At 41.3% G+C, this 27,549-nt stretch overlaps 1 protein-coding gene and 1 long non-coding RNA gene across 5 annotated transcripts in view; one reads left to right on the top strand and one right to left on the bottom strand.

The window, feature by feature from the left end:
* Window positions 1-27,549, top strand: part of CTNNA2 (catenin alpha 2) — a 1,277,539-nt gene that overhangs the window by 438,891 nt on the left and 811,099 nt on the right. For all 4 annotated transcript variants that reach the window (XM_051842709.3, XM_089327497.1, XM_051842710.3 and 1 more), the window contains 2 exons: window positions 5,969-6,088; window positions 9,716-9,982. In XM_051842709.3, the coding sequence (XP_051698669.1) occupies window positions 5,969-6,088; window positions 9,716-9,982 (387 nt within the window). The remainder of the gene's footprint in view (window positions 1-5,968; window positions 6,089-9,715; window positions 9,983-27,549) is intronic.
* Window positions 11,492-26,998, bottom strand: LOC149128046 (uncharacterized). Its single transcript, XR_016229674.1, has 4 exons — window positions 26,717-26,998; window positions 13,083-13,190; window positions 12,776-12,848; window positions 11,492-11,953 (listed from the first exon to the last, which is right to left on the bottom strand). It is a non-coding gene; the product is annotated as an uncharacterized LOC149128046 (long non-coding RNA).

The following is a 27,549-nucleotide window of genomic DNA, read 5'->3' as shown; positions in this document are numbered from 1 at the left end:
CAATCCAAGTAGTTCTGTCCTCAGAACATAGAGTAGAAGGTGGGGAGAGCCAGTGAGGATTTGCAGGAAAGATTCAGAAGGTCTTGGGTAGAGGGACAGTCAGCTTGCACTCAACATATAGGTGATGGTGCGTCACTGAGCAGTGCTAAGCTTTACACTGAGATCCGTGATTCAGATCAACGATTCCCTATAGCAGTGTGGAGGAGGAACTGGAAGAGGAGTGCATTTAAAACAAGGAGTCAGATTGAGGTGGCTTACCTCAGCCAGGCCTGTGAATGAATGCAAAACTGAGCTAAAGCAGCAGCAGTCTGGCTCTGGTGGATTTAAAAAAAGAAAAAAAAAAAAAGATAGATTTTAGAGATATTGAACAGGTGGAGTAACTACAATTGGAACCTGACCAGATGTGACAAGACTCTGAGTGAATCTTCAGATCAGTGGGTCAGGACAATCTAACCCCAAACTGCAGTTTCCTTCTGAGAAAGTGGATGGAGCATTGCTCCACCCGTGAGTCCAGTGGGAGGGCTGTGGAGCAGATGGCCTCGGTTCATACCCAGGCTCCCGTACCTGCTGCCTCTGAGACCTCTGGCACATTCGAAGAACGCTTTGGGGACTAAATTGGATATATGTAAGCTATCTTAAACAATGTCTGGTATATTGCAAGCACTCAGTGACAATTGCTCATGCCATTTAAAAAAAAATAAAATTTATTTGAAAGACAGAGATAGGGAAGTAGAGGTCTGTTTGCTTCTTCACTCCTCAGATGGCCACAACTGCCAGGCCAAAGCAGGAGCCTGGAACTCCATCCAGGTCTTCCATGTGGGTGGTAGGGGCCCAAATGCTTTGGCCATCTTCCACTGCTTTCCCAGCACATTAGCAGGGACCTGGATCTGAAGCAGAGCAGCTGGGGCTCACTCGGACCACTGCTCTGATGTGAGATGCTGGTGTTGTAGTCAGCAGCTTAACCCTCTGTGCCACAATGATTGTCCCTGCTGCTGTCCTTTTTCTTGTACAAACTGAAAAGCACTTTGGAAATATATCATGCACTATATTATAATTGTTCTTTGTAAAACATAAAACTTTAAAAAGAAATGACATTAGCATTGGATCAATCCTGTTTTCTTATGAAATAATTTCTTTCTTCCCTTGTTAACAAAGAAAGAGAATATTTAATCAAGAAGCCCTGCATATCAACAGAAGGGAATATTTAATCAAGAATTGCAGTTTATTTTTAGGAGACAGCATAATAAAGGATAATAATGCTGAGACACCAGTGGTCAAACCAGAATTACCTGATTGAGTACGTACAGTAGTTAGATGTAGGATCTTATGTTCGTTCTTCCCTGCACTTGGCCAACTCCTATTCCCAAGGTAGATATTTCTGATTTAGTTGTGAAACCAAACTCTAACAAGGAAGTTATTTGTGATTTATTAAATACATAGGTTCTTCTGTTTCTCCTAAATTCAATCAATGGGATATCATTACCAGGACTCTGGAGTGAGGTTCTAACAAAAATGATGATAAAAGCAATGATTTCTGGCACCGTTATGGACATTGGATGTGGTCGGGGAACCAGATCTCACAGCAAAGCGGGGGAAGATCAGCCTCCTCAGTTCAACGCTATCCCCATCCCCATATACCTCCCTGGCTACTGGTGACATCTTCCTAAATACTTCCGAAGTAAATGAATGACCAGATTCCTTTTCAATACCAAAGTAAATCATTTGACAGAGTCTTAGACTAAATAATAGCAACAGGCTGGCTGGCCTCAGAATGGGGGTAGGGACTACACTGAAGAAACCTAGAGGGGCTGGCACTAAGGTGCGGCAGATTAAAGCTCTGACTTGCAGTGCCAGCATCTCATGTGGGTTCCAGTTCGAGTCCCGGCTGCTTCACTTCCGATGCTGCTCCATGTGGGATCCTTCTCCATATCCTTTCAACATTCTGCCTTCCTACCTTCCTACCTTCCTACCTACCTACCTACCTAACTATTCATAAAATTCACCCATCCATCCATCTGTCAATCCATCCATCTCTTTATTTCATCTATTAGCAGACTGTGGTCCTAGAATCCAGGTTTTGGTCACATTTCCTCCATTTATGTGGGATCTTGAGCAGATTCTGAACCATGATTCTATATGAGAACTTTTGAGTGTGGTGGCCTCTTAGATCCTTCTAGATTCAAACTTTTTTTTAAAAAAATTATTTATTTATTTGAAAGTCAGAGTTACACAAAAAGGGGAGAGGCAGAGAGAGAGAGAAAGAGAGAGAGAGAGAGAGAGGTCTACTGGTTCACTCTCCAGTTGGCCACAATGGCCAGAGCTGTGCTCATCCAAAGCCAGGAGCCAGGAGCTTCTTCCAGGTCTCCCATTTGGGTGCAGGGGCCCAAGGACTTCAGCCATCTCTTACTGCTTTCCTGGGCCATAGCAAAGAGCTGGATTGGAAGTGGAGCACCAGGGACTCAAACCAGTGCCCATATGGGATGCTGGCACTGCACATGGTGGCTTTACCTGCTATGCCACTACGCCAGCCCCTAGATTCAAACTTTAAGTCTACTTTAACAGACAGACCTTATCACTGATGTTCCTATTCTAAAGCACCTCATTGGGAGAAGGTGTTTGGTGAAGAGTGGAGACACCACTTGAGACACCCACATCTCCTATCAGAGTACCAGAGTTCAAGTCCAGGTTCCACTTTTGATTCTACCATCCTGCTAATGCTCACCCTGGAAGGTAACAGGTGGTGGCTCAAGGTTGTTCATGTGTGGAGTATAGGCTCCAGACTTTGGCCTGCTCCAGCCCAGGCTGTTACAGTCATTTGAACCAGTGTATGGAGGACTTTTGTCTCTTGGTCTCTGTTTCTCTTTCTTTGCCTTTCCAATAAAATGAAAATAAATAATAACTTTTAAAAATTAATAATTTAATTATAAATTTCATGGTTTTTATATATTCAGACTGGCATCTGGATTCTTCCAAGAAAATAAATAGGAAATAAGTTATGTGTAACATAACAAGATAAATATACCAAATTGGTTTGATTAACAACCACTAAAAAGCCTGTTTTAAAGATATTAGAGACGAATCTAGGATTTAGCTGCCTCTGAGATAATTATTTTGCTCTTCCCTGGCACAGTTTTTATGTCCTGAGAAAAGATTTACATCTCAAATAAGCCACAGGAACAAATTAACTGCCAAGAGCTGTCTTTTGAATGATACTGTTGATAGCTAAGTTAAGATGATTGTAAGTCTATTAGGAAGTAAGACATCATTGCCTTATTGTTTTAAACATTTGAGATATAAAATTCTCACTAAACTCTGAAAATTATTTAAGTGGGCCATTCCAGACCATAAAGTGTGATTTGACTTGGGTGTCTGAAAAACCTCTGAACAGGTAGCATTCTCCTTTACAACTGTTTCCGCTTTTGTCTTAAGCATTGTTAGAACCTGAATAGGAACAGGAAATGACTAACTGAAGAATTGCATCATCATTTTATCTTTTTAAAAGGAAAAAACGTAGGCATGAAAAACAAGATGCAGAATTTCTATAGAAGAGGAGAATGGGAACATAATTTAATGTGTGATAACCACCACGCTACGGAAACCAGCATTAATTTAATGTGTACTCTATCCATATCCCCATCCCACTGCCATCCTTCAGAACGGTTTTCCTGGTTGCCCGCAACTCCTTCCTTACTGAAGAGAGTTAGCCTGTTGGGTAGCTTGGATGGTATTTTTGTATCAGTGTGATGAAAGTCTTGATGATCTCCGTTATCACTGGTTTATAGATATTCCTTAGTTTACCCATACTTGAAAAGGAAATTGTATAATCATCTTTGTGTCAACTTTTTTTTTAACTAATTACACTTTTATTTATTGATTTATGTGAAAGGCAGAATAGCAGAGAGAGAAGGAGAGGAAAAGAGAGAGAGAGAGACAGGCAGAGAGAGACAGAATTGATCTTCTATCCTCTGGGCCAGGTCAGAGCCATGAACCCAGACTTCCATCTGGGTCTCCCTTGTGAGTGGCAAGAACTCAGGTACTTGGACTTCCATCTGCTGTCTCTCTGGTGCATTAGCAGGGATCTGAACCTGAAGCAGGAATGGCACTTACTCCCAGGCACTCAGATGTGGGATGTGGGCATCCCAAGCAGTGGTTTAACCTGCCATGACACAAATGCCCCTGTATTAAGCTTAAACAATGATGTAACTCAGTCTTTCAGAATTGAATGAATATGTGGCTTTTCCAGCCATTTTAGTAGTCCTTTGTGTTTCCCAATTGTCAATGATTCTTCTACATTTTGGTTCTTAGCTTGTCTAAACTTTTTAAGAACTAATATTAATTCTCCCCCAATTATTGCCTGCATTTATCATTGCCCTCTCAGACCTGCCTTCTCTCCTGTTGATACCTCTCTGAGGAAGCTGCACTAATTGGAGTTTCCTCTACGAGGCTCCCTTTGTGTTAAAAAACATTTGAAAATGCAAAAATGTGTCTGTCTTTGCCTTATTCTTTTAGGACTCTATTTTTGGCTATCTCCACTGATAAAATTATTTCTACAAAGATTTTTCTGACTGACAGTGGCTTAGGGGATTACTTCACCACAATATCTTAATTTTAATTGAGTATAACAATTTAATTGAGTTTAACAGGTCTTATGAATGTTAAGCCAAGACTCTTGAAATGGAGAATTCTCTGAAATAAAGTGGCTTATTAAGCTGTTATAGGTACTAGCCAGAAATACACTAGGTTCTAGGCTTTGCAACTACTAGTGGCAGAGCTGGACAGTGGTTGAAAATATATCTGCTGAATCTCTGAGCCCGAGAGTATTTGAATAATGGAAATTTGGGAAAAATTTGTTTTCATTGAACTTACACTGGCTATAGATAAAATGTTCACAATGCAAAGTGGGGAAGTTTGGGGATAAGACAGTCCATTTGGAAAAGTACTCATTCTGGATTGGTTGGGGTCAGCCATGTGGAAAGTTTACATGTGAATAGGAGGAGGTAGGTGAGCAGCAAGGGGGTTTAAAGCAAGGTTTGCACATGTGTTCGGGACATGTGACCCTGCTTAGTAGCCATTAGCTGATTAACTTCCCCTATCACTTCCCCTCCTGAGTACATCTCAGATTTTTTTTTTCCTGTCTTCACTTTAAAGAGTTGCCAGTTGTGGAAATTTGCACTCCATATTTAAGAGCATTTTGGAGAGGGTAAGATGTTAGTATCTCTCCAGTAAATGGTTTCTAATGGCATTTTGATGAAATTCACGTTCAGGCCCGGCGTGCTCTGGTTGGGGTCAGTGAGACAGCTGGTGGGCACGTGGAAGCACAGCAGGTCCGTGGGGCAGCAGCTTGTCCTGCTGTCCACCCCCATCCCATGCAGCAGACGCCAGGGCAAGCAGAATTCAGCGCTCCTTAGTTCCAGAGGCTCACTACTCCTTTTTTTTGTGGGGGTGGGGTGGGAGTGGGGGGGTGGCAAGGTATAAACGCAGCTTCAAATGACAGTCCGTTCAGACCCAAATGTACAGATGTTGCCAGGAATGATTTCAGATTTGACCTGAGCCAAATTTTCAGCAGCCCAAGTTTCTCCCATTTAAAGACTTCTGGAGTTTTGTTTTAAAATCCATATCCTTTAGTGTCTCTACTTTGAATTTTCTTCAGTGCCTCTCCTTTATGTTAGAAGTCTATATTCCTTGCCAAAATCATAACTCAATGAAATACAATAAACACATGATTTTATATGCTTTAGGGGTTCAGCTGTTCTTATCTTTTATATGTGAATCTTCTCTAAATATTAAAAATTTAATCTGACTATAATATTTAATATGATATCTGACTATAATATTTAACCTGAATGTTCAGGATACTTATTTCCTTTACATTGTGGTACATATTAATGTTTTTTTTAAATTACCATTTATAATGCTCAATCATATTTTGTTATGAGCCACTTATAAAAAATATTTTTTACCACTTCAGGTAGAAGAGGCCCTGGAAGCTGTCAAAAATGCTACCAATGAGCAAGACCTGGCAAACCGTTTTAAAGAGTTTGGAAAAGAGATGGTGAAACTTAACTATGTAGCAGCAAGAAGACAACAGGTGGGAAAAGTTTTGGAAATGCTAAGGGAGAAAATGGGTGAGTCTGTTTAACTTCTAGGGGCAGGCGTTTGGTGTAGCAGGTAAGCCTCTGGTTGAGATGTTCACATCCCATATCAGAGCCCCTGGGTTTCAGTCCTGGCTACACTACCGTTTACAGCTTCCAGCTAATGTGGACCCTGAGAGGCACTGGTGACGGCTCATATGGCTGGGTCCTTTCACTCATGTGGGGCACTTGGATTGAGTTTCTGGACCTGCAGACATTTGGAGGGTGAGCCACTGGTCAGGAATTTCTCTCTCTCTCTCTCTTTCTCTCTCTCTCTCTCTCTAACTTTCTCGATTTCTCTCTCTCTCCCCTCCTTCCCTCCCTCCCTCCCTCTCAAAATTAAATATGTCTGTATCTCTGTCTCTCTCACAAATATATGTCCATCTGTCTATATCTATCTATCTATCTATCTATCTATCTATCTATCTATATGTTATAGCATTTTAGGCCCATATGATGCATCAGCTAATGACATCTGCTTGCTATAAAATGCCCTAAGAATCCATGGTCACAAAGACCATCTTCATGCTTAGGCCCCCTGTGTCCTCTCTGGCCCTTGTCTGTGCAGGTCCCAGACACGTACCAGCCTCACCACATTCTAACCCTGTCTGCTGTAAGAATGCCTCCGAAGTCATTTTTTTAAAAAATGCCAGACTGTGATGTGGTGCTCTGCTCACTCTCTAGACATCATTCTTGGCCCTCACTTATTTTTCCAGTCCTGTGGACAGAATCATGTTTATGCACACCCAGGATATCCAACATATGGAGTGAAATCTTTGTGAAAGAAATGAAAAAAATGGAAGCAGTGAAAGGCAGAGAGAATAGGGGTGGTGGGAGAGAGGAGAGGGAGGGATGGCAGAGGTCAGTGTAAGTCACTTTGAAGAAGGTGGAAGAGTCTGCTCCAATCCTTCTCACCTATCCTCTAGACTGCTCCCAGAATTCTCCAATTAGCAATTCGAAGTGATTCACTGATTTCTCTGTGACCAATGTAAAGTGTTCACTGTGTGCCAGGCTCAAATGATACTGGGATCACAAACTTGACCAAGATCTAGCTAGTTCTTTTTGTGACAGGCACATACACATGATTTTGGTTTATATGCTTATTTTTAAGTATTTTTAAAAATTAAACAATTTTAAAAATTATTCAAGAGGAATCTTCCATGGTAGATAAAATGTGACATGGTTAGGAGCAAAGTTACTCTGAAGCACAGAGGGAAACCTTGAAGCCATCTGGATTGTTTATACAACTGAAAGACAGGGAACCTTGAACTCTGTGAACAAAGTGTGGGGTCAGGAGGAAAGGTGGGGCCAGGATGCTCACATTCTCCTGCAGAGTGTTTGGATATTGTTGTGAGTGTTAGTATCTTAGCAGCTCAACATTTGGTAACATTGTCTTGGATTTACATTTTAATATGACTAGCTGTGTTGCCTAAGAGGGAGTGGAGTGAAGAGGTTAAGCTGGGGCGGTGGGCAGGGGCGGCTCAGAAGCCTAGGTGAGAGAGGGTGGTAGACTCCACTGGTGTGGGAACAATAGGGGTAAAGAAAAGAATGGGAGGCAAAGTATATTTTAAGAACACAGGAGCTACTGTTGAACTGACTGTGTAAGCTTCCATGGTCGCAGCAGTCAGTTTGCCTTTAAGCTTCTTGTTTCAGTAAATGGGTACATGGTGATGATTTCCTGAGACGGGGAAGATTGGAAGAGGGGTTAGAAGTCAAGATTTCATGTTTAGACTGTTAATTTTGAGATGCTTGTCAGACAGTCGCATTGAAATATCAATAGAAAAGAAGGGTTGCTTGGAGATTGAAACACAGGTCCTCAGCCTGCACTTGGGTTTAAAAGCCATGAGAACAGATGAGATATTCATAGGAGAAAAAGCATACATATTACTCATTTTATTTTATTAATGCTTTGTTTTGAATAAGTGCTATTTCATACATTTTTGAGAAAATTTAGATTTAAAAAAAGTAGTATTAAAAGAAATCTACATAACAACCTACCACACATGAGCAAATAGTGCCAATATTTTAGTATACTGTCTTTCAGTTATTTATCTTTGCATTTGAATATTTAATCATACTATACCTAAAAGTCCACCAATGAATGTTTCAGTTGTTTACTTAACCAATTCTTAATTCAGCATTAGGTTGTTTCTAGCTCTTTTCTTATGACTAAAGGGTGCTTTGTCAGATATCTTTACAAAGAGAATTTTCTACCTCTCATCTGTCACATATCTATGTAGATTTATTTTCAATAGACAGACTCAGGAATGGAATTTCTGAGCCAGTTAATGTGAAAGTTAAGGAGACCTCTCATGACTACATGAGATTATCCTGCCTCCAGATCAGAGTATCTCCAATGTTTGTTCTTTGTTTGTCTGTTTTCATTTCTAGGGCTCAAATTAAACAACTTCAATTTAGAAATTGTGTTGGCTGGCATTTATCTGTCAGAGCCAAAGCAAAGGAAAATAGATGGCTCAGTAGAATATTAATAATTTGTTGTCAATTTGTCTTAACAACCACAAATATCAAATATAACGTGCTTGTCTCTGAATTATTTTGACCCACCAAAGAGAAGATGCATTTTATTCTTGCTAGGTCATCTATCTATCATGCACCAAATGAGCAAGTATTAAGAGAAGCCAGTAGTTCAAATACTCTTTGTTGATGCTAACTGATAGAATATTCTCCCAGAGATACTCAGCTGGAATTCTACATGGCACTCAGAAAGCAGCCCTGCCTTTCACATTTTCAAAAAACAAACAAAAATGATGCAACTATTTTCTTAAGGATCTTCTTTAAAGCCTAAAGTCAGGAGACTTCCTAGTGTATTGTTTTGACACCCCAAACCAGAAAAACAATTTGTGTTTGGCCTATTATTTTCTATACTCTAAACACATGATTGAACTGCTGTTAGAAGCCTCTTCTGAAAATAATAATGAAATGGCATGATTGGACTGAGCAAAAAACTCACAAGTTTCCTGCGACTATAGTGCTTCCTGAAGATGGGAGCAAGCCTGGCCTCAGAGGGCTGCAGTTCAGGCTTTCAGTATGCTGCTGACTGTGATCCATGCAGTCATCCACTTCCCTCTTTGGTTGTCTGGTTTGTGCATTTTTCAGCGCTATTTACTGAGTGCGTGTCTGTAGGCTAGACACTTGGGCTGATGACTAACAAACCACAAAATGAGATATTCAGGATCCATTACCATCATTAGAAACACAATGTCAGAAGCTTAAATGTATGCTTAAATAAGTCAATCCAACAGTGTGTTGAGCATTAAAGATAGGAGAGGGAGAGGGTCTTGTGGGAGCAGATGGACAGGGACAGGGCTCAGCAAGTTGGTCCTAGGAGGACATGCTGTGTTTAAGGAGAACCCTGTTGTAAAGGTAGGGCGGAGGAGGAAAGCTCAGACATTTCACATAGAAGGAACAGTGTATGCAAAGTCCTGGCAGCTAGAGACAGCACAGGGAGAGAAAGCAGTTTGTACAATTCAGCGTGTGTCTATGAGTCTGTGACTCCACGTCCTGTTGCAAATGCTTGGGTTCAGCCTTGCTGTTGGTGACAGGTTTCATGTTTGCACTCACAGGAGCTGAAGGACCCTCACTGTCGGGATGAGATGGCAGCTGCCCGAGGAGCTCTGAAGAAAAACGCCACAATGCTGTACACAGCCTCCCAGGCGTTTCTCCGCCACCCAGATGTTGCTGCCACAAGAGCCAACCGCGATTATGTGTTCAAACAAGTCCAGGAGGCCATCGCCGGCATCTCCAATGCTGCTCAAGCTACCTCGCCCACTGACGAAGCCAAAGGCCACACGGGCATCGGCGAGCTGGCTGCCGCTCTAAATGAATTCGATGTAAGCATCTGGGGGATGTACAAAGAAGGGTGTGTGCTTGCTTTGAAAACATGTGCTGAGGAGAGAGGACCACCATGATCGTATGCATTGACTTTCCTCTCTCAGAGGCTTTTGACAGTAAGCGAAGTTACATAGTGTCTTTCTAACATATTGGCAGAAGGATCTAACATATTGGCAGAGCCTATTTTGCTTCTGCTTAAAGAAACAACTATTACTTAGGAGGACCTGATCCCTTCTAAGTAGGTGGGGTATCCCACAGACATTTAGTCTGCTATCTTTAATGTTAAAAATGATATGGTCAGCCTGAATGCAGACTTCCTCTGTGTTCTGCTTGGAGGAAGACTGCCTTCAATTTTTGTTTTAAGTCAGGGAAAACTCCATTGCCTTCCTACTCCACATGAGATCCTGGTCTTCCTTAGCCCTGTCTATGCCAGTCCCATGAGAGACCCACATGCTGCACCTGCTGCTTCGGGCAGGGCAGGTGGCTAGCTCACTGTGCCTGAGCCGTCTTCATGGCATCCCGGTGCATGGGAGGAGGATGTTACCAGCCCCCTGCTCAGAGTCCTCACCTCTGCTGATCAGGATAGGAGCCGACCTGTGAGATGAACAGTGAGTGCCTACATGTGTTACGAGAGCCACAAAGATTTGTAAATCATTAGTATCTGGTTTCAAGGGTGATATTTTGTTATAGAGGAGATGAGAGAAGTAGAATATACTAAACAGTTTTGAGTGATAAAATGCAATGTTACAGGAATTCACAGAAGAAAACATAGGTTATTTAATGGCTATAAAGAAAGACAGTGAACTTGCTTTTAGACATAATGACAAGAATTTTTGGCAAAAGAAGATCTGGAGTAAACTGGTGATTGCTCAAGGCGTGAAGACTGGGATGGAATTGACCAATAATTATCACAGTTTGCATTCAGACAGGGCTGTGCAGTTTCCACAGAGGTCTACCCTCTCTTATTTGTTTATGTAGCTAAAGTATGCGTATATGGAACACAGGCCATATACTCTTTTCTAAAGGCTTTTCTTTTGTGAGGAGTAAATATAATGAATTTAAAGTGTTTAGTACAGAAATTGGGAATTGATAATATGTAGAGGTATTTACAGAATTTCAGTGAACAATTGGAAATCCATGGAAAGAGTATTTAATAAGATTCAGTTGCAAAATAAATATACAAAAGTACTAGGTTTCTGTAATGCAAAAAAATGGAAAATAAGAAGGATCTTCAATATAACTAATTTGTTAGCTTTGTTTTATTACTTAGTTCATTTCCCTTATATGTGCTAGAAATTAGTTTTGGAAGGCCTAAAAAATAATAGTACATTAGTGGAGGTCAGTTTTACCCTTTGTTAAGTGGTATCATGACCCTGCTTAGGAAAACTTGAATCTACCAAATTTTATTATTCAGGAAATCTGAATAAAAATTCTAAGAGGTTTTTAGAGTGATAATGAAGGTTTTGATTTTGGGTTTATTTTCTGAAATACAGAATACATGAATGCATAATTTAAAGACAAGAAAGTGGATGGGTCATGAATGCAGGTATTAACATGTTACACTGATTTTAAAAGTGAGCATTAGAACAAAAAGGGACTCATCAAGCAATAGGAAATTACAAACAGTTTCAAATACAAAACTATCTTATGAAATGATGGAATTGACTAAAAATGGTGGAGGTGGTCACCATCTGGGCGATGGCAATCAGTCAGTGAAGTGGCCCCTCAGGGAGAAGGTGAACCTGTGGTAACAGTGCGTTCCTGCTCACCAAGCAGCTGCTGAAGGCCTGCCAGAGCCCGGAGCTGCAAGTTCGGGCAGCTCAAGATGTGGCACTGCGGGGAGAAGCCATCTTGCACTCAGGAGATAGTTTAAAGAAAATGACAATGATAAATACTCATTTCAATACCAGCCAGAAGCTGTTCAGAACAATGTTGAGCAGTTGTCAGATCCATAGGACCAGTTGAGTCATCTGTTGAAACAGAAAGGCTTATAAGAGGGTACTTTGTCTGACGCTAGGAGGAAATCACTTTTATTTCTTAAAAAAAAAAAAAAAATAAGAAAGATGTCATTACTTATCTCATCACTGTAAGACTGATAGAGGAGGGGCTGGTGTATAGGTCTGCCTGTGGCAGCAGCATCCCGTATGAGCACTGGTTTGAGTCCCAGCTGCCCCGCTTCTGATCCAGCTCCCTGCTAATGGTCTGGGAAAGCAGTAGAGGATGGCCCATATGTTTGGGCTCCTCAGCTGGGTGGGAGACCTGGAAGATGCTTTTGACTCCTGGCTTCGAATCGGCCCAGCTCCTGCCATTTCAGCCATTTGGGGAGTGAAGCAGTGGATGGAAGACCTCTCTGTCTCTCTTTCTCTCCCCACACCCTCTCTGCCCCATCTGTAACTCTTCCTCTCAAATAAATACATTTTTAAAGAAAAAAAAAAAAACACTGATAGAGATACCAGCATGGCATTTGCCTTTTTTTTTTTTTTTAATATTTACTAAATTGAAAGTCAGAGTTACTGAGAGAGGGAAGGAGGGAGGGAGAGAGAGAGACCTGGACTGGGCCATTCTGGAACCAGGAGCCAGGAACTTCTTCTGGCTCTCCCATGTGGAAACAAGGTTCCAAGTACTTGGGCTTTCCTCTGCTGCTTTCCCAAGCACATTAGTAGGGAGCTTGAATGGAAGTGGAGCAGCCAGGACTTGAACCAGCACCTACATGGGATCCCAGGCAGCGGCTTTACAAGCCCAGCTATGCAACAATCCCCAACCCCAGGAAAAAATCTTATATAACCCTTGACCTGTGGGTTTCTGTTTCCATTTTCTTCTTCAGAAGTTAACTGACAGAAGATTTATGTTGATATACAGTTTCTCCTGAAAAGACACAAAGTGCTCAATATTGGAATCACACTAACCCGTTCTTACTCCATCTTTAAGTTGCTTTTCTTAAATTTGATATTATTAAAGCAGAATTAAAAGAAAAAGTAGATAAAAAAAGAATGGATCACTTAGCCAAATTTTAACAAACTAATATTATAATCATAATTTCTTTTATAATAAAAAAGTAAGCAATAAAGCCTGTGCAAGGAGATGGCAGTACCGTAGTACCTGGCTGGGTGATAGTCTCATCCTTCAGTGGCCGCCACCTTCTGTCCAAGCTGTGATGGTTCTAGCGTCCCATTTGTTTCCATTTTCATTAAAAGGAGCTTTTACCACCTGTGAATTTAGCAATCAAAACATCACTCTGGAATTGCAAGAGGCTTTGGGTTTGTAACACTGAACTCAAGGACATCTATTAGTGAGGCGTGTCAGCATGATGGATGGCTCAGCTGTTTTCATTCCCGCAGTGACGATCCTCTCCTGTGGGACAGACAGAGCCTCAGAAAGTGAACACATGCACACAGTCATCCAGTGTGTTTTTAATAAAACATATACAGCAACTGAGCAAGGCACTAGCTATATTTTATTAATTATATGCTATATATTAGCTAATGTATTACTTATTATAATGTAAACTTTGTATAACATCATTTCAATAGTTTCTTGGAAAATATAATTAAATACTAATTTTATTTTGGTGTAAAAATAATGAAGTTGGTGCATACAAGGGTCTTTAAACAGTCCATGACAAATTTGTATTATGAAAAAAACCATGCATGGTTTTTGGAAGTACCTTTATATATTATATATTAACAGTCAATCTCTATTATCTAAGTATAGTAACCAACTTTATTATTAAATGTTCACCGGATTTCAAGCTATAGACTACATAAAACATTACCTAGTGTTTAATCTTTCAATGATTAACAAAAATCAACATATGGAGCTGATTGAAATGCAATTCTGAGACAGTAATTTATCTTGGGTGGTTTCTTAACAATTTTCATTTAGTACATGCAATTTAATTTCAGTACTTACTCAAAAGTATTAATGCTAGCAAAATCGTATTGAATTTACAAAATATGAGTTAATGAGCCAGTTGTAGTTTTTTTTTTATCATTTTTGACATTTGCAAAATAGAAAGTGCTTACTGATATTTGAATTTTCTCATTGGAAAAAATTATCACTTCTCTTTACCTTGAGACAGAATTAAAATTTTTTATTCTACAATTCTATGATGAATAGTATTTTTTATTTCTCAGGCATGCCAACTTGAAGTTGATTTAGAATTCACAGGCATCTGTCTTGAGTCCTTAATACTGAACTCAGATATTGAACAAATTGATATCTTGTTGAGTGAAAAGCTTATTTAAATTTCCTATAATTTACTTTGCTGGCAATATTCCTTACTAATAGGAGGTTTAATGGTTTTGTGATGTAGTGACAATTTAAATAGTTCAAATGTCTTTGAAGTCCTGAAATAAAAGAAGCTATAAAAATGAAAAATGTATTTCCATAGTCAGCCTAGCTAGCAAGCCCTAAAATTGAATTGGAAACACACTTCATATTAATAGTCATGAGTATGTCAAACCTAGTTTTGTAGGAGGTTGGATGCAGATGTGGTTTAAAATTTAGTTGATTAGAACAAGGTAAAAATTACTATTCTTACATTCATTTGTTTAAAGGCAAAGGACTGATTGCCATCTGGATAGTTATAATCGTGGCATAATGCTTGGTGATCTATTTTCTCACACTATTATTCTACCTACATGAATAGTTAATGTAGAAACCAATGAAGCAGAAGAATGAGGGTATAGAAAAACTTTTCTTAAGATTTAAGTATTTATTTGAAAAGCTGAGATACAGAGAGAAAAGGAGAGAGAGAATGTTTCATCCACTGGTTCACTCCGAAGCCACAACGGCTAGGGTAGACCAGGCAGAAGCCTGGAGCTGGGAGCCTCATCCAGGTCTCCCACATGGGTGCAGGGACCCAAGGAGTCAGGCCATCTTTGGCTGCTTTCCCAGCCGCATCAGCAAGGAGTGGAATTGGAAGTGGAGCAGCAATGATATGAACCAGCGCCCATATGGGATGCCAGCACTGCAGGCAGGGCTTAACCTTCTACACCACAGAGCTGGCCCCAAGAAAAACTATTTTAACAACTTAAAACCGTCAAGACAGTCTCTAATGACACAACACCAAAACAGTAAAAAGTATTCCTAATGAATAGGAAAATCAGTCCTTGCTGGAAATACGGCAATTTGAAATGGTTCCTGCTTTCTGGTGAAACTATCCACGAGGGAATATTGCAAAGACTATTAAAGAGATAATGACTACTCAGAAGTAAATCATATTTTGGTGTCAATTTTGGCTGAGAAAATTTTTGAGAAGGGGAAAGAGAAATATTTCAGAACTTATTTTATTACGGAACAAAGAGAATACTATGCCCTATCTTGTTTTTGAAAGTTTTCTTTGTGGAAAAGATACTTTGAAAAATGTAATTTGCAACATTTTAACCTTGTCTTTATAAGCTATAAAATTTGAAATTGACACCATTTGTGAAACTACCCTTATCATCTATAGTTGTTTCTTTTTTAGACATATTTTTCTTCCAAAATGACAGTAAATGTTATCTTGAATAGCTCCAACTAAGCTTCCTGCTTGCAACGTTGTTTCCTTCCTCTCCCCCTTGCCTTGAGAATGTGTTTGATTCCTTTGTTCTTGCACAGTTTCTTATTCTCTGCTTGTTGCATCCCTCTGCCTACAGACAAATGTATTCCTATTCTCTAATCTAAAAAGAAAAGAAAACCTTAGGCTACTTTATTACCATATTCTCATAGTTTCTCTCTTTCATCTTTTCCTGACAGAGTTCTTGAAGAAGTAGATTCCAGCCTTCACTTCTATTTCTTGACTGTGCACTAGCCTTGAAATCAAATCTACACCTGACCCACCATGCCAGTCTGCCTGGGAGTCTCTAGGAACCCCCACTCACTCACAAAATAGATATGCTTCTGTGTTCTAATTTTCAAATGCTACAAGTTTAGGAGGGGAGCACTAGGGGATTGACAGTGCCTCCTTATTTATATTACAACTGACATCACTTGTGGGATTTAAATAACTGCATTTGAGAAATAAAACAATCTGTTCTCAACCACACTGAGCTGAAATGTCACCCTGACATCCCAGCGCTGCTTAATTTCCCCTTCCTGTTTCTACTTGATTTTTTTATGCCTACCTCCACCTTCTTAGATTTTCCTCTCTCTTATCTTTAAATTGGTCTGTAATTCTTTTACTGATCTGGTGTTCAGTAGATGGAGATGGTGGATTGACAGCAAAAGCAATGATGGGACATTGCCATCCCCAACCACTGGGGGCAAAAATAACCTATGGTTAGCAAAAGTGAGAACCTGTGTTAACTACAAAGATGAGAAAATTATTTGGGGAGCAGCACCATGCTCCAATGGTAACTGCTCAAAAATTATCCCATCTATTGACTTCTCTCAGTGCACACAGATAATCAAAAACTCCAACACAGAGGATGGAGTTTAGAGCAGGAGTGTAGATGGCATTGCACAGCAGGACCCCCACCCACTTGAGAGCCATGGAGAAGAAGTGCCTGGAGCCCTGAACATATTTACAGCCCCACAGCAGGGTTTGGAGATCTGGGTTGGGAAAAGTTTCAGTGGAGCCCTGGAATGCCATGTAGGAAGATTAGGTCAGAAGCCCAAATGCATGACCTTAAACTTCTTCATTGGGATCAAGATGTTGTGGTTTTTTTCTTCTGTCCTCCATTCCAAATCAACTTTATGGTTCTTTTTTTTAATAGTGAGTAATTATTTCTTCTTATTTTACTAGGACCAGACAGATGCTTCCACGGAAACTCAGTCTCTTAAGGAGCCATCAGGCAGAGCCCTGGCTGGCTCAGGGAGTCCTCCTTACTCAGGGAAGGATGAGCACTACCTGGAAGAGCAGGTGTTTGCTAGGCGTCTTGTTCAGTCCCTTTTCAGTTCTACTCATCCCTTTTTCTGTAGCAGCCAGCTTAATTATTTATCAGAGAATTACTCCCACTCCTTTGACTACAGTCACCTGAGAGATCCGTATGATATTATGAAGATTATACATTTCCTGTATTATACTACTTTAGAATGAGGGTGAAAATGAGGGAATTACCAAATTCTGTAAACGTGCTGAGGAGGCAAAGGCAAGATGTTGTTAAAATGTTCTAAAGAAGTTAGCAAAATGAAGGACAGATGCATAGATATGAAAGCCAGTAAGCAAATCCAGACCCAGTTCTGCCAGCAAACAATCTCAGACTCCTAGCTCAAACACTGAAGAGTTCAAGTAGGCAAACTTAGGAACTTTACTGAGTTCATTCCAGTTTTTCTGTTTTTTAATTAGTTTATTTGTTTTGAAATTCAGAATTACAGACAGAGAGATAGACAGAGATCTTCCATCTGCTGCTTCACTCCCCAGCTGGTAGCAATGGCCCTTGCTGGGCCGATCCGAAGCCAGGAGCCAGGAGCTTCCTTTGGGTCTCCCACATGGACAGCAGAGGAGTGCAGTGGAGGATGGCCCAAGTGCTTGGACCCTGCACCCCATGGGAGACCAGGAAAAGCACCTGGCTCCTGGCTCCTGCCATCAGATCAGCGCGGTGCGCCGGCCGCAGCGCGCCGGCCACGGCGGCCATTGGAGGGTGAACCAACGGCAAAAGGAAGACCTTTCTCTCTCTGTCTCTCTCTCTCACTGTCCACTCTGCCTGTCAAAAAAAAAAAAAAAAAAAAAAAAAAAAGAGAGACCCAAACACTTGAGCCATCTTCCACCCCAGGCCATTAGGAGGGAGCTGCATTGGATGTGGAGCAACTAGGACACAAACCAGCATCCATTTTGGATGCCAGCGTCACAGGCAGTGGCTTTACCCACTACATTACAATACTGGCCGCCATTCCAGTTATTTTTAAATGAACTTTTGGGGCTGGTGCTGTGGCATAGTGGGTAAAGCCGCTGCTTGCAGTGCTGCTATCCCATATGGGCTGCAGTTTGAGTCCTGGCTGCTCCACTTCTGATCCAGCTCCTTGGTAATGTGCCTGGGAAAGTGGCAGAGATAGGCCCAAGTCTTTGAGCCCCTGCACCCACAGGGGAGATCCAGAAGAAGCTCCTGGCTCCAAGCTTCGGATCAGCCCAGCTCTGGCCATTGTGGCCATTTGGGGAGTGAACCACCAGCTAGATGACCTCTCTCTCTGCCTCTGCTTCTTTGTAACTCTGCCTTTCAAATAAATAAATCTTTTTAAAAAGCACAGCTTTTTAAATACTTAAATAAATAGCTATTATGTCTGTTTTCCTTTAATACTTCTATCAGTGCTGCTTAGTAGTTATCGGTGCTATTATTAATGAAGTAGTTCCCCTGAATGACTGTTAGAAGTAGCCCAAGACACTGGGAAAAGCCTAGGATTTGGATTCAAGTTTCTGGCTACTACTCCAAGCTCTGCAGATAATGAAATATGTGTGACCATGGGTTACTGAGATAACTTCTCTAGGCCTTTTTTTTTTTTTTTTTTTTTTTTTGGACAGGTAGAGTTATAGACAGAGAGAGACAGAGAGAAAGGTCTTCCTTCCATTGGTTCACCCCACAAATGGCTGGTACAGCCAGCACTGCACTGATCCGAAACCAGGAGCCAGGTGCTTCTTCCTGGTCTCCCTCATGGGTGCAGGGGCCCAAGGACTTGGGTCATCCTCTACTGCTTCTCCAGGTCATAGCAGAGAGCTGGATCAGAAGTGGAGCAGCTGGGTCTTGAACCGGAGCCCATATGGGATGCCAGCACGTCAGGCAGCAGCTTTACCCACTACACCACCGTGCCGGCCCCAAATTTTTCTAATTTAGGTTAATATGTTTATGTTGAATTGAAATGCTGCACTGAACTTAGCATGCTCACTTAACTTCTTGAAAAAAAAAAAAAAATCGGGCCTGTGTTGTGGTTTACGGGTAAAGCCACAGCCTGCAATGCCAGCATCCCATATAGGCAGTGGTTCAAGACCAGGCTTCTGCACTCCCCATTAATGTTCCTGGGAAAAGCAGCAGAAGATGGCCCTTGTGTTTGGTCCCCTCTTACCCATGTAGGAGACTGGGAGGAAGCTCCAGGCTCCTAGGAAGTAGACTAGCAGATGGAAGATCTCTCTCTCATGCGCGCTTCTCTCTCTTTCTCTGTCTTTCCCCCTTTCTCTCTAACTCTGACTTTCAAAATAAAAATTTTTTTTAACTTTTATTTAATAAATATAAATTTCCAAAGTACAGTTTATGGATTACAATGGCTTCCCCTCCCCCCCGTAGCTTCCCTCTTACCCACAGCCCTCCCATCTCCCACTCCCTCTCCCATTCCATTCACGTCATGATTCATTTTCAATTGTCTATATACAGAAGGTCAACTTACTATAAATTAAGTAAATATTTCAATAGTTTGCACCCACACCGAAACACAAAGTGTACTAGTTATAGCATTAATTCACATTGTACAACACATTAAAGATGGAGATCCTATATGAGGAATAAGTGCACAGTGACTCCTGTTGTTGACTTAACAAATTAACACTCTTGTTTATGGTGTCAGTAATGACCTGAGACTCTTGTCATGAGTTGCCAAGGCCAACTCCGATTTTATTTAGACAAGGTCATAAAAATAAAAAATTATTAAAAAACAAAACCACAGACTTTTAGATGCACCTTTTCAAGAAGTGAATGCTGACTTTCCCATCTGTTGGGGCCTGGTATTAGTATCTGAGGATTAGTAGCACCCAGCGGTTCTCAGCTCTTCACATTCTCGCCTCCCAGTACAGTGTCTTCTGATCAGTCTGTTCTTTTTCTCTCTGACAAGTTAAACTCTTCAAAATTGCCTTTTTAAAATCTGGTCTAGCTAGAAACAAGCAGTAGTATTTAGCATTCTCTGTCATACACTGACATCTGGTGGCCAAATAGAACATTAAGCGAAACACTCCAGTGGTTTCCTGTATACCTGCAAACATGTCATTTGACCTAAGTACGGATTATGGGCCCGAACTCAAGGGATCCGGACATGGGTAAGTGGCCTTCAGGAAGCATTTATTCTGCTTATGACAACATTTTGGACACGGATGTTATGCAAGTGAAAGTCTCCACAGTCCTTTCTGGAAACATCGATGGCCCTGGGATTGTGGCAAACATGGATGCAGTTCAGGTGAGGTTGCAGTAGGCAGTGCGCAGTCTGGAGCGATGGACTGCTTAGGCGGCTCCGGGACCAGGTGAGAGAGCCTCTGGACGCCACAGTCTTGCTTGCTTATTGAGCCACAACAAACTTCTCTACAGGACTCACTGATCCAACATCATCATCACTTAAATGGATCTTCAAAAGGAACCAAAGGAGTCCTTTGTCCTAGTGAATTATGTGCTAGAGAAACATATGCTTTGTTTAAACTGTTTACCTGCATACTTTAAATTTGGCCTTACTTTGTTTTGTGATTTCTTATTTTTCTCCTGTTCATCTGTATTCACCAGGGTTATATATTTTCTCCTTCTCCTGTACCTCCTACGGTGTAGTACTGCCTGAGCTAGGGAGTAACTGAAATGTTTATTTATTTACATCTACTTGAAAGGCAGAGCAAGACAGGGAGGGAGGGAAAGAGAGAGGGAATGGTGGGGGGAGGAAGAGAGGGGAAGAGAGGGATTAGGGAGTGGGGAAGAGAGGGAGAGAGAGAGGGGGAGAGAGGAGAGAAATTCCATCTGCTGATTCACTCCCCAAATGCTTGCAACACCCAGGATTGTGCCAGGCCAAAGCCAGGAGCCTGGAACTGTGTCTGGGTCTCCCACATGAGTGGCAGGGACTCAATGCTTGAAACATCCTCTGCTGCCTCCCAGCATGCATTAACGGGAAGCTGGTCTGAAGGGAGCAGCTGGGACCATCCCTCTGATACCGGGTGAGGGTATTGCTGGCGGCAGTGGCTGCCACTAGACAGTTATTTGCATGTTCTAAGATTCAGTGGTGAAATAAAACACAACACAGACACACTTCCTTCTCTCCCTCTAAAAATATCCATTTGGTTTTCTCTTCAACCAATTCAACGTAAGAGTACTTCCCAAACTTCTTTTTTTCAGCAACAGCTTAAGGAAACTTTCCCCAAATGTTCTGATACTTTGTTTTTTTCCTGATGGCATGCATTTATTAAAGAAAGAGTCACCCATAGATGCAGATACATTTGGCAGACACCTTACAAAGCTGAGAACATAACTGAGTCCAGTGTGGGTCCTCATGGTTGGGCACTCTAGTGGTCACTAAGACAGGATGGTGTTGAGCAAACAGTGAGCTTGTGTTTAGATTTTACCACAACTCTTCCCTCTATGCCTCTGTTTCCCTATCTATAAAATGGGGTAATAATATCGACTCTCCAAGGCTGTGATAATTTTATGATGAACATTCATAATGTTCTATGATAAGCATTCTACAGTCGTATACACACATGATCAGCAGAGAAATTTTTGATTATTTTTTACTAATTAATTAATTAATTTAAAGGCAGAGAGATAGAGAAATGTTCCATGTGCTAGTTCATCCTTCAGATGCCTGCAACACCCGAGAACCCAGAACTCCATCCAGTTTCCCACTGGAAGGCAGGGACTCAGGTACCTGAGCCATCACCTGCTGCCTCTCAGGATGCAAATTAGCAGGAAGGTGGATCAGAAGCTGAGTGTCCAGGAATGGAACCACGTGGTGACTGAAGCTGCTGTACCACATCCCATTCTCCTTCTTTAATTCTTTCCGTTAAGATGTACAGATTTATAAAAGAGTTGACACTTGGGTGGTGAACTAGTGGATGGATGATCTCTATCCCTCCCCCTATCCCTCTGCATTTTAAATAAATAAGTAATATTTTTAAAAGTTGACATCACAGCACTTATAAATTCCTAGAGTTTTTTTTTTTCCTAAAGTTCAAAGCATTATTAATCTAATGGAAGGTTTTTTGTACAATAAAATCTCTCCAAATACTGAACTTAGTAATGACCATGAAAAATTGTGTGTTTGCAATTAAATGGTTAAATAAAGTAATTACAAATCTAAGTTTTACTACTCCATGCCCTGTAGTCTCAATTTTAGTATTAAAAAAATTAATTGTTCCAGGGCCAGCGCCTTGGCTCACTAGGTTAATCCTCTGCCTGCGGCACTGGCATCCCATATGGGCACCGGGTTCTAGTGCCGGCTGCTCCTCTTCCAGTCCAGCTCTCTGCTGTGGCCCGGGAAGGCAGTGGAGGATGGCCCAGGTGCTTGGGTCCCTGCACCCGCGTGGAAGACCAGGAAGGGGGGGGCACCTGGCTCCTGGCTTCAGATCGGCGTAGCTCCAGCCGTGGTGGCCATTTGTGGGGTGAACCAGTGGAGGGAAGACCTTTCTCTCTGTCTCTCTCTCTCACTGTCTAACTCTATCTGTCAAATAAAAGAAAATTGCTCCTAGTAGATCATGATAATATTGCAGGTGGTTTTTTAAAATCTTTTTTAAAGATTTATTTATGTATTTGAAAGAATTACAGAGAGGCAGAGAGAGAGAGAGGTCTTCCATCTGCTGGTTCAAAAATCTCTATTACAGAAACATTTTTAAAGTGGAATGGAGTGTGATTTCCAGTTAGATCATCTATATAAAGAAAATGTAGGGCATTTTAATGGTATGGCAGTAACTGTTCAGTCCCCAGTTAGGTGGAGTAGAGAAAGAAGAGAGAGAGAGAAATAAGTCTGCATATGGCAGTCATTTCTGAAGCTATTTGCTACTATGTGGCTGCTTTTTTTTATAGGCCCATTAAAACTTCTAATGAAGATTAGAGAGCACTTGAGGCCATCCACTGTCACTCCTGTAAGAGCGAAGTCGCCACTCAGCACCCTGCCAGGTGGACCTCCTGCTTTTGCAGGGTGTTACAGAGAAGACATCACTAGGGAGAAATCTCTTGATGTAACTGTTAAAAGCAAAGAGTTTCTTCTCACCTTGAAATTGCTGACGTAAATTACCACAGTACCTCACTGGCCTCCAAAGTTTAGCCTTTCCTATTTTTCAGTGGAATCACTGAAGTAAGTTGGATTTCCATGATATGTCTTGGAAACCCATGACATGATATTCCATGGTAGTTTCTGCCAGTGGTCAGTTGTCACATGTAATAGGTAATTAATACATATTTTAGACAGTTGAGTCTACCAGATTGTAGTGTCTCAACAGATCAAAAGCCTGCTGTTCCTTTCCCTCCTGTCCACCCTCCTCAGGCCTGATTTCTCATATTACCACTGGAGTTATTTTCCAAAAATCAGAAGCACCCATGCCTCTGCTCTGCTTTGCTCTGCTTACCCAAGAGGGTTTAAATTGCTATGCAGAGTCCCCTCTCACAACAGACAGGATGTTGGGTCTTGGGATTTCAGTAGGACTGCCTTGCCTACCCCAGACTCTCCTCATGGTTGAACAGTTGCTTGAGATTTCATTTCCCCTTTGATGGGACAAAACTGTAGTGCTCAGACAGGTTTGTTGTGATAATTAATTGAAATCATCTATGTAATACATCATAGAGTAACTGATGTATATATTAATACGTCATAGGCATCGCGCTACTGAAAAGTGGATGCTTTTCTGCTGTCATCTCTTCTCCCCTTGATTATTTCTGTTTGGAAAATGATTTAAGTTCACCTCTTCAGTTAGAAGTTAAGGATAATGAGACTAGTGTGGTGCAGTAAGGTAAGCCTCCTCTTGGTACACCTGCGTCTCATGAAGGAGTGCCTGGGAACAAGTCCTGCCTCTGCTTCTGATCAGCTTCCTGCTAGTGTGTACCCTAGCGGATGATACTTCAAGTGCTCCTGGCTTGGATGCATCCCAGCCTGGCTACTGGGGGTATTTGAGAAGTGAACCAGATGTGGGAACTTTCTCTTTCAGTTTTTTTTTTCTCTGCCTCTCAAATCAATCAACCAAACTTTTAAAAAATATCTGTTTACAAAAATATCTATTACTTTAACAAAGTTTACAGTATAAATATTGCTGAACTCAGAATTGAGCCTCCAATTTTAGACGTTTGTAATCAAACTTAAGTAAGGTACTGTGGTCAGGTTGCCACCATCCAATGAATTGTTTCCTAGACCATTGCAAGTAACTTTCATTTTCCAGCTATCTCTTTGCTATTTTTGCTTATATCAGCAATCCTAATTCTGCTGTTCTTATTGTTTTTTAAATCCATTATGCTTTTGGTTTATGGCTATATATTTACAATTAAACAAATTCCAGTTGTATTTAGGCTAATTTTATTTGCAAATAGTTATTACCTATTGGAAAACAGTTACCCCTTAGTGACCATTATTTACATTCTCATGGAAGGAATAATTAATTTAAAGTCAGAACTCAGAGGGTGTCTCTGTGTGTGTGGATGGCTGGAGAAAAGGCAGAGGAATCCTGTGTAATTCCTTGGTGATGTTCTATCTTTATGTCGTGATTAATTAAATCCTATGGGACCTTGTAAATTATAGTATGCAGAGGCTAATTTTGTCACCAGTTAACTGCTGCCAGGCTGAAAGATACCTCCCTGGAAACCATACACAGCGCTGCTCCTTGAAACTCACTCTTCAGATCTGCCGCTATACAGCATGGGCCCAGCAGGGTGCGCTGCATGTAGAACTAGGTAAGGAAGTGGCGAGACAGCTGAACCAGTCGTTCTCATACTGCTGAGGGGTGTGGAGGGTGGAAGTGGAGAATATAGGGTACAGCAAGAAGGAATTCTCAGTGTCAGAAAGAAGATAGCAACATAGACAAAATAAAGCCCTAAGGGAATAGAGACCAAGAGGAACATCCTAACGATTCGTACTACAGACTGAGCGGAGTAACTTTATTGGCTAGAAGGCTAATGAGGCTGCACTTTCTTAGGTGGCAGATAGTGCAGAAGTAACAAGGCTTCCTTCAGGCGAACTTCAACTTTCTGACTGGAGTTTTCGTAATCAGTGAAAAGCGGCAGCAGATGCCCGTGTTTGTCATGTATTTTAATTCATATTCTTTTGAAATGGATGTTGTTTTCAAAAGCTATTTTTTGATAGCAATTTTACTTCTGGCACCTATCCCTATGCTTGTCACATGGTAGGCTCTCAAGAAACCTTGAATCAAAGGGTGACTGTGGGACTGTATCTCCTGGATGGCAGTAAGTAAGGCTACTACTTACAGTTAATAAGGTAGTTGGTAAGGCTAAATGAGTCTGTCAAATGAGGCAGAAGGTTTACCTTTAGGATGCAAAAAAGACATTGGTAGTATACAATAGTTAGCCTCACTAGTAAGAAGAATTACAGAGATAATAATGTGTAGTTGACCATGCCATGTGCTTTTGCCATAAGGTTTAAATCAGTATACCCTTTTCCTTGGATTTCAGAGAATTTAGATAAATTTCATGGAGCCACCTGCCTTAGAAAGCTGGCTCTTGTGTAGGCTTAACTCCCTAGGCAACTCTTCTCATGCTAAGGCATCGTTTCTTTAGCCTACTTTCAACACCAAATTTCCCTTGAGTTCCGTGAAGAGCTCTCTCTTGCTTTATTTTTCTCTTGCCTTTTTGACCGTTACATGTCCATTTCTTCACTTGCTCCTCTTTACCTAAATATTGGATTTCCCTAGAATTTGATCCTTTACCCTATTTGATTCTCACTAAAGGTTCTCATTTGTTAGAGTCTCAGATACTCCATCTATGTTTCTCTAATTCTGACCTCTTTGCTGAGCTCCACATACATATGCAGCTGTATACGTGGTACCTAATGTATGTGATTTTTAAGTATCTGAAAATGTTTCTAAGTATTTCTCTGTCAACCTTGGCCTTTCTTTTTCTTTCTTTTTTTTTTTTTTGTATTTCTTGTTTTAGCTGAATCAACTTGCCTTTGTGATATTGCTATTAATTCTAACAGATAAAGAGTCTTGTCCATTCATCTCCAGTCAATCTTTTTTAAAGATTTGTTTTTATTTATTTAAAGGAAAAGTCACACATACACACACAGAGAGATGCACACATACACAGATATTTAATCCTTTGATTCATTTCCCACATGCCTGGCTAAAGCCAGGCTCCTGGAACTCCATCCAGGTCTCCCACGTGGGTGACAGGGGCCCAAGCACTTGACCCATCCTCTGCTGCTTTCCCAGCTATGCTAGCATGAAGCTGGATTAGAAGCCAAGCAACTGGGACTTGAACTGGTACTCCAGTATGGAATGCCGATGTCACAGACGGTGACTTAACCCACAGTGCTACTACACTGGCCCCATCTTCAGTTAACCTTAATCTTGAAATTTTATGGATTTGATTCCCTCTACAACTCTTAACTGCATCCTTCCACTTTTATCTTCATGACCACTGATTTATTCAGACCCATATTTTTTTGCTTGTATCATTACAACAAATTCCTAACTGGTTGCTGTGTTCCTGCTCAAACCAATTTCTCCTCATGGTATTCTAGCATCTCAGCATTTCCATTCATTCCAAAATGCATATTAGATATTATTTACATGTGGCCAGTGCTGTGGTGCAGTGGGTTAAGTTGCTGCAGGCAGTGCCTGCATCCCATTTGAGCACTGGATTGAGTCCTAGATGCTCCACTTCCAGTCCAGCTCTCTGATAATGCACCTGGGAAAGCAGTGGAAGATGGCCCAAGTGCTTAGGCCTCTCCATCCACATTGGAGACCTGGTTGAAGCTCCTGGCTCCTAGCTTTGGCCTGGCCCCAACCTGGCTGTTTTGGACATTTGGGGAGTAAGCCAGCAGATAAAAGGTTCTCTCTCTCTCTCTCTCTCTCTCTCTATATATATATATATATATATATATGCTTTTCAAATAAAAACAATCTTAGAAAATATGTTATTTACCTACAAAACTTTGGCTGCGTCTTAGCATGGCATCAAATCATTTCAGTAGGTCCCTGCTGACGCTCTCCCTCTTCATGGAGGAATGACACAGGACCCTGCGCTGTTCTTTTGTCTGCTCGGCCCTCCCCGGGTTTGCTGCTGGTTCTTCCCGGGTTGGCTACCGCCCCTTCCACCTCCGTGGAAGGGCGGTTCCCCCTAGCCACTTTCCCCACTTCCGCGGAGGAGCGGCACACTGCCGGCCGGCTCTCTCTCGGGGGCTGCTCAGATGTTCCTCAGGTGTTCCTCGTGCATGTTGTCTCTCTCCTCCTTTATAGTCCTCTTCCACCAATCCCAACTCTGCTACCCACACGCCGAGTATGCTGCTCTCCTCCAATCAGGAGCAGGTCCTGCTGTTTATTGGTTGAACTGGAGGCAGCTGTGTAGAAGCTGTTTCCTCCTCTCCCAGCGCCATATTGTGGGAGAGCAGATGCATAGAATAAGTCTTAATTCCAGTAACAGTCTAATCTGAGTTGCTCCCCACACCCTGCCTGTTTTTCCCGTCTCATATCCTCTCCAAACCTTTTATTCTTCGTTCTGCCATAATTAACTGTTTATTATTCTTCAAATTTGAGTTGCTGTTTAGTTCACATGTTGCCTCTTTTGGTAGTTTCTCTGTCTAAATTTATTCACCTCTTTTATGCCTAATAAACTTTTTTTAACCTTACCAACATGGCTTATTTTTTGGAACTTTTCCTAATTCTTCTGATTACATCAATGATATTTCTCTTATGCTCCCTTTGTACTCTATGCTGATTAGTATTAAACGTTGCATTCTGCTTCAAGTTTTTTTCTCT

Source organism: Oryctolagus cuniculus, chromosome 2, assembly GCF_051225735.1.
Source record: "Oryctolagus cuniculus isolate XC-2025 breed Fujian yellow rabbit chromosome 2, ASM5122573v1, whole genome shotgun sequence".
Lineage (NCBI taxonomy): Eukaryota > Metazoa > Chordata > Mammalia > Lagomorpha > Leporidae > Oryctolagus > Oryctolagus cuniculus.
Note: the sequence above shows the minus strand (reverse complement) of the source record. Positions and strands in the feature narration are given on the sequence as shown.